The sequence below is a fragment of the Nymphaea colorata genome, chromosome 4 (genome assembly GCF_008831285.2).
Source record: "Nymphaea colorata isolate Beijing-Zhang1983 chromosome 4, ASM883128v2, whole genome shotgun sequence".
Classification (NCBI taxonomy): Eukaryota; Viridiplantae; Streptophyta; class Magnoliopsida; order Nymphaeales; family Nymphaeaceae; genus Nymphaea; species Nymphaea colorata.
In genome coordinates, this window is record NC_045141.1 from 24271090 (window position 1) to 24279048 (window position 7959).

At 37.8% G+C, this 7959-nt stretch overlaps 1 protein-coding gene across 1 annotated transcript; it reads left to right on the plus strand.

Annotated features, from left to right (window-relative positions):
• The first annotated feature begins 2339 nt into the window (after positions 1 to 2339).
• LOC116253749 (putative fucosyltransferase 10) lies at positions 2340 to 4171 on the plus strand. The gene has a single exon (XM_031628731.2). It carries the CDS (start codon positions 2360 to 2362, stop codon positions 3944 to 3946), a length of 1587 nt encoding a protein of 528 aa, XP_031484591.1. The 5' UTR covers positions 2340 to 2359; the 3' UTR covers positions 3947 to 4171.
• Positions 4172 to 7959: the final 3788 nt, after the last annotated feature.

The following is a 7959-nucleotide window of genomic DNA, read 5'->3' on the forward strand; positions in this document are numbered from 1 at the left end:
GCATCGGGGTAAACAATATTGTTTGAAAAACTGACCTTCCAACATTTGTTCTTTAAAGAAAAGGATAAAAGAACGTTGAAGAAAAGGTGTCATTGTTATTCCCACGCTGGCAATTTAGCTTAAATTACAAGACAACGGTAACAGTAAGTTCTTAATTAAGTGGAGCATTACAACTGAGACTTAGTTTACAAAAATAAAAATAGAAGGTCCATCTTGAGAATATGGCAATCTAAGTAATCCCGTATATGAAAACTTGCCCTCTATGTGTATCTATATAATTGAGCTCAATTTATAAGTAAATGTTTATTCACTTTTCCAAGCAATTTGAATATTAATAGTTTACTGTAAGGTGACCAGTCATTGTTGTTTATTAGCAGACAATGTCCCGTTTCTGCCAACTGTCCTCTATTAAACTTGATGAAATCAACCCACCAGCCGTAATCAATGTTCATCATTATTGAAATGGATAGTTGGATACCAGAGATGTAACAACCTTGTAATAACAAGGTTCAATGAACAACGAGCGAGTTCAAGCCCAGTCATTTGGTTAATGAGCTGAGCATGAGTTTATGAGTCGACTTGTTTAAATAATTAAATAGAGGTCGAGTTTATTGAACTCGAACTGTTAAAGCTCGACTTGACTCGAAAATGATGTATAACGATTTTTTAAACATTCAACTTGTTTTTTTAAATAAAAAACCTGCATATTGACGTTAATTAATTATGTGAGTTTTTACAAAATCTCCTTCAAGTTTGTCTAGCCTTAATCGAGTTGAGCTCGATTTATGACAAAGTAATAGTTCATATATTCAAACGAGTTTGATCATCTATCGGAAAGCTTGAGCTGCTTCTGTCGAGCTAATCTTGAGCTTGAGCCGAGCTCAAGCTAATGGTTTCATTAGTCAAGCCAAGCTTGAGCTGACTGAACTTGGACTCGACTCGGCTCATATTCATCGCTATTCTTCATCTTTTTTAAGCTCATTCTTTTTTAAGGAGGACCCAAAGAATTCAGTTTCTAACATATATATATATATATATATATATATATATATATATATATATATATATAAATAAAGAATGTATTCTGGCCGTCGTATCAAACAACCAGAAAAGTTGACTTGGTAAGTTCTAAAACGTGTCTGCCATGAATAAGTCGAACGTGGCGCCAATCTATCAAGCAGACGGGAACGCAGGAGCTGGTGCAGCAGAGCTCATTAGTTGATGTTCTTTAAGAAATTTTTAAGGGCGGTGAGGTAGTTTATAGTATATACTCTTCAGAATGGGGCTAATCTAAGCGTCATATATATATTCACTTCATAATGAATCTTATACATGTCGCTAACATCGAGATAATGGTCGACGGCTGAACGAACTTCAAACCTTTTTTTTCTTATGAGTTCACATTGGGCTTGCATGGTTGTTTCACTTTTACTTTCTGTAAATGTCTTTGGGTTAGAGAATTAAGCCTTATACTTTTGAATTTCTTGATGGTGTCAATAAACGGCTGCTGGAAGGTACGCTCCCAACCTTTTATTATAAAAAAATTAAAATATGTACAAAACGAAAGAAAAATTTACACAAAGCCAGCCACATCAAAAGAAATGACCAAAAACCCAGGCAAACATAACCCAATTGCCCCAAAAACTGCCACCAGATGGCAAAAAAAATCCCACCAGTGTTTCATTTCTTGAAAAAAGGCAAAACACTAAAACAAAAACAATATTAAAAAAACTTATAAAGACATTAACCACCATCATCCCTCCCATCTCTTTTCCCATACTATGGTCTCTAGCCTCTAAAGTAGTCAATTGACTAAGAACCCTTAAACGATAGCTGGCTGGCCGCCTTCATTCTGAATTTTTGGATGGGGACCATATATTAATTTTACTGATAATTGTCAATTCTAATTGGGTCATTGATTCATGTTTGTTCTACGTGTAGATGTTTTAAGTATAAAACTAATAAGATCGAGCAGGAATCGTGAGACCTAGTAAGAAATTTTCAGCTTAAAAAAGACAATAAAAAACTATAGACTCTGTCATGGCCAAACTCCCCTTAGGAATATACAATGCCGATCTTTCGTTATATAATTGTTTTTTTTTTTCCAAGCACCATGAATCTGTCGCCCCTCTCCCTCCCTTTCTCTGTTCTTTCTCCATGATCATATCATTTGCTATAAACTTAAGAAGATGTCTCATTCTCATGATCTGTCTTCTTGCGAGCTTACCCAACCCCGCACGCCATTCTTTCCTTAATTTTTCAACTATTTTCTATGCGAATACGACCTCTCTTTCTCCCTCAACCACTTACGTGATGGAATCCCATTATATGGCCTCATTCATTCTGCTCTCAGTGTTTCATGCCGAAGATGGATTTCTTCATTCCGATTCTTCTGTTTTCTCTTCTTCTGCCCATAGGCCATGGCGGCCACGGCTCGCCTCCAACAGAGTACAGACACACCCTGTCCGAGCTTTCACAGGAGAAAACCCTCCACTGCACTTCTCTCCCTCCAACAGAACGTCTTCTGTGTGAGCTAGAAGGCGCCCTCGACGCCCAAGGCCGCCCTGCAACTGCCAATAAACTCAACCCTCTTCTTCCGCCATTTCCCTCCAACAAGAAGTCATGTAAGTTCAGACGCCACAACGTCTATGCCCTCTACCCTTACTCCATGCCTCCATCTCCTGCTCTCAACAGGGTGCTGGAGAAGTATGACGACATGCACAGGCGTTGCAGGGAAGTCGACTCCGATGCAAGCCTCAATCGCGTCTACCCTTCTTCCAGGAGACCCACCTGCCAGTACTTGATCTGGAGACAGAGCCGCTACGGGTTCGGCAACCGCCTCCTCTCCCTGATCTCCTCCTTCCTCTATGCGATCATGTCTGCAAGAGTGCTGCTGATCGAGTACCCAAACTGGGACGACCTCTTCTGCGAGCCGTTCTCAGGCTCCTCCATCCAGCTCCAGGCGGCAACGAGGCTCAACCAGCTCCTCGGCGAGTCGTACGTCCGGTTTCGGGACGCCGGATGCGGGCCGGGGGGGAAGTCCCAGAACAGCCCCTGCAACACGACTGTGGTGAACTTCATGCTGGATCACACCACCCCGGAACGCGATTACGAGGCAATTACGTGCCCAATGGGCTTCGCAAGGCTCAGGGAGACGCCATTTATAACTATAAGGAGGAGCAACCAGTACTTCGTTCCCGGCTTCTATCTCAACCCAGTGCTTTCCCCTCTGCTCGATGTGTTGTTCCCTCAGAGGAACGCGTTTCACTTGCTGTCCAGATTTCTGCTAACACCGAGCGATGGCATGTGGAGTTCGATCAGCTCTCAGTTGGACGTCCATGCCAGCCGGAGAATCGGAGTCCAAGTTAGAGAATTCAGGACGAGGAGGTACTTGTCCGAGTATGACGGGAACGTGATTCAGTGCATCAAGAAGAAGGGGGGTTTCCTGCCGAAGCAGTTCCGAAAGCACGGGGACCGCGGCGGCGAGTACGTCGGCGTCTACATGGCGACGTTGATAAGGCGCCATCTGAAGGAGGTGAATTCGTCGATGAGGGTGCTGGAGAAGGAGGCCGGGAGGAAGTTCAGGCTGAAGTTTCAGAGGTTGGATGGAAGGGAAGAGCATGACTTCAGGCATCAGGCAGAGGCGATGGTTGATATGTGGGTGTTGAGCATGAGCCACGTGCTGGTAACCAGCCAGGAGTCCACCTTCGGCTACATCGCTGCCGGGCTGAGCGGTGGCTTTCCGTATTTCATAGACAAGGAGGCGGGCAAGGGCTGCTTCATGGGGCTCGGGGTGGAGCCTTGCTTCCACGCAGCGCCGAAGAACCTTTCTTGTGTCCGAGAGGAGGCCGCGGCCTTTACCCTCCAAGATTTGGTCAAGACAACCTCCAAGGTGAAGGTCTGCAGCGATCGGCAGTCTGGCTGGACTGTGTTGCCTGCCCATTAATGGCGGGGAGACGGCCGTTTCTCAGCTAGCAGCAGAGAAACGCCGCCAGGTTTTTTATTAAGTGCCACAATTAGGCCTGACGATGCATGGATTAGTGTTCTCAACATCTGTTTTGTTTTTTTTGCCTCCTTTATATTCTCTTATTCTTTTTCTTTCTGTTAGCCATGTGGAGGTATTTGAGCATGTACTCTTATATATATATATATAACATTGATTCAAAAGAAATCGGGATTACAGAGCTAAATTGCAAGTCAAATTGTTTTTACAAAAAAATCCAAAAAACTTTAAAAGGAGGATTGACAAAAAAACAGAAATAAATGAATTTACTATATTTATATATTTGCAACTTAATGTCAATGATCTTTTTTGAATTGATGATGACTTAGATGGTTTGATGTATAAAGGTTTGGAAGCTACTTGTTTTTTTACATAAATACGTAAATACATAAATAAATATATTCTAGAGATCCATTATATATAAATAAATAAATATATATTAAAGCACTATCATATATTATTTTATTTACATTACAACACAACATCATAAAGTAACAACATATGTCGAGCCAGCAAGAGCATCCTCGTTAAAGACGATGAATGTCAAATTCCACAGCCGATCATGTCATTCAAGTCACGTTACCTTCTATCACATCGTTTCAAACAAAATTTTATCACAAAATCATTCATGTAATTTAGAATCAGACTAATTTAATATGAACTTAAATAATGAATAGTCAGTGAAAGGGAGAGAGGCTGAATGGTGATTCTATATTGAGTCGCCATCCACACTCCTCCCAACCTACCCAACCCCCAGATTGCGAGGGAGGTGCTTTAACTATATATATATATATATATATATATATATATATATATATATATATAATGAATAAAAAAATACAAACACACATAAATCAAATTTTTTTTTTTTTTAAACGAGAAGAGCATTTCATCCTATCAACCCTTTCCAATCACACCCAAGGTCCAAGTATGTGTTGGTGTTTGGTATAGATCTAATATACATAATTAATCATTCTCTCCCCCATTGTTGTAAGGCATGGTGCTCATTAAAATTAAATTGAAAATGCATACTCTTACCTGTTTTAAATCAATAAGCTATAATATGCCCATCAAGCAAAATTTTTCTTCTCAACCAATATAATTGACATGGTAAGATGCAGAAAATGGGTGCGTGCACTTATGCAAAGGTAGAGTCAGGAATTTTTTGTCGCAGAACTAAACTTTTAACAGTAGTGTTGAAATAGAAAATTTCAATATATATATATACATACATATATATATATATAATTATTTTTTTTAAATTTACATATAAATTTTTAAAGTTTTTAAAATCTGAGAAGAGGTCAAGGACCTTGCCGACTCCCTTCCCTCCGCCTTTGCACCCATGCACATATCAGGCATTTGCCTCCATAAAATATTAACGGATCTAATTGGTAGCTAAACCCGCTTAATTACATTTTAAACTGTGAAACGATGCCAAGTGAGGATATTATATGTATTGATCGTGGATGAGTCGACATATACCAATAATTTTGTTAGTTAGAGGCGTGAACAACACGTAAAACGGGGCCGATCGAATGGAGTTATGGATGTGGTGGCAATGTTCAAACGTGTAAGAGTTTGAAAAAAAAAAAAAAACTGACATGTTCATTAGATTGTATATGGGTTCAAAAACTAAAGGTCCTAAAATAATAACAAACCCAGACTTAAACAATCGCCATTTTTCTTATTCATACAAATCAATTGCGTATGAAACCTAATTTACTCAAATTTTTATGTCATGATTCAAATAGATGTGTTGAACATAACCAAAATCCTCATAAATCAATTGTTTATTTGTACATCTGACAAACAAACGTATTTTTAATTTATGAAAAAAATTTCAATGCATTTTTGGTCACCTGTTTTTTAATCATCGAACGCACTCGGACCCCACAATAAATTAATTATTCTTATATTGACATCTCATAGCAAATTTTTTTTTATTTATAAGTTGATGACCTTTAAAAATTTAAAATTTATTACTCGTGCCCTTTAGTGTGAATTTTTTGGCTTTGACCTTGATAAACGTGAGGTTTCAGAGTTCCAAAAACTAAATTTCCCGTACTTAATGTAGCACATCTGAAGATTTATATACATTTAAGGAAGAAACAGACTTGCCACGATAAAGAAAAAGCAAATTTAGATAAAGGACTTTGTGATCAATATTCACGAACAAGAGAGTTGATCTAGTCCACTTACATGCATACGCTTCTCAAAAAGAAAATAATTCAGCAGTCACATAATTTTATGCAATTATTTCTCCCAAAAACATATCATTTTTTAGAACGATTAAATAAACTTTTCAATTATATTGTCTTCTTTCATTCTTTTAAAGCAAATTGTGTTTCTTGTCAAGCAATGGAGGAGAGATTATATGGTAGCAGCCAAAGTATAATCAATTCAAGGGAAGTTACACTGTCAAATCGAGTAGTTTGAATATTTTCCTTGTCAAAACAACAACCAAGTACCATAGGCCTACTCAATGCATAATGTATATCTTAACAGGAATGTAATGCACTTAGAATACTCAGGATTGGTGTTAGATAAGGTATCTTCATATGTCACACGGACATGCCTGGATGCGAGAGATGGCTCGGACACAACAAATTCATATTCTGCATTTTTTTTCATCTGATTTACGTTTTTTACTTAGTAATTTACACTTTATAAATATCAATAATATGAAATATGTGTGTAATGTCATCTCCCTGTACTCAAATTTACTTCATTTTAAGGTATACACGCCCCACACTAGTATTATAGTCTATGGACGGAGCCAAGGTAAGGCTCGCATGGGCCTTAGCCCTACCTCATTTTTTTTTTAAATTTACATCTAAATTTTAAAAAATTTCACTTGTTTTATGAAAATTTTGAAAAATGATATTTCCGTCCTACTCAAAATTTAAAAACTTTAATTCAATCTACCTCATAAAAGATTTTTGGTTCTGCTCTGATTCAGACTCAGACTTTTTAAAAAATGCTATGTTTGTATTTGCCAAAGCTGATTATATGCACCGCTTGATGAACAAAAAAAAATTGCGCATCAGGAGTATAATGACCATAATACCCTTGGTCAGTAAAAAGGCGAATCCCCTTATAAGGACAAAAAAGAAAGGTAGTAGAAAAAAATTAAAAGTTAAAAAAAAAAATTCAAAATAATTATATATAAATAGGCCAGTAGTTTTCATGCTCGCAGTTAGTATTTGACTCATGTAGCTATCACTTCTAAAACCAGCTAAAACCATAAAAAAGGGTTTATTTTTCCCATTGCTTTCAAGAAGGTTTAGGTCTCAGACTTTTTTTTGCCAAAAAAATGGTCCTACAACAATATATATTGTTTCTCTGTGCAAAAACAGTGGACAGAGAAGAATGTTTAAGTGTCAATTTGCATATAATTTTTACGTCGTTGAAGAGGGACTTATTCTTGTACCCTTTTTGTGGGTTGATGCGCCCAAGGTATGAGTTCTCCTACCAACCACTGTTTCAAAGTTCTATTCCTAGAATGACAAAGTCAGAGCATTATTTTTCTTGGTAGGATCTTATTATATGATTCTCTTTCATTCCTGATCTCTCTCTCTTTTCTCCCTCACATTATCCCTAGTATTTGACTGCCATTGGCCTCAATTCTCAAAGCTTCATGCAGATGATCCCCTTCAGTTTCATTTTCATAACTCTGTGCTCTCATAGTTTAACTGTAGGCCATGGCTGTAACAACCAGCCACCAACAGAGTGAAAAGAATGATGGTTAACGGTACAACACATATGCTAAAGATGCCAACATTATGGAGTTTGTAAATATGGTGGCAAAGATCAAGACAATGGATTATGAAAATAGTTAATAACTAGTACAAATCAAGGAGCGGTTTTGTCGATAATAAATATCTTGTAACAGCTCCTTAAAATAAAGAGTTATCTCAGTTATAATGTCTATATATAAGAGATTGCCACACTAT

Excerpts from the sequence above, each read along its gene's own strand:
- LOC116253749 (XM_031628731.2), top strand. The coding sequence starts at position 2,360 with ATGCCGAAGATGGATTTCTTCATTCCGATTCTTCTGTTTTCTCTTCTT.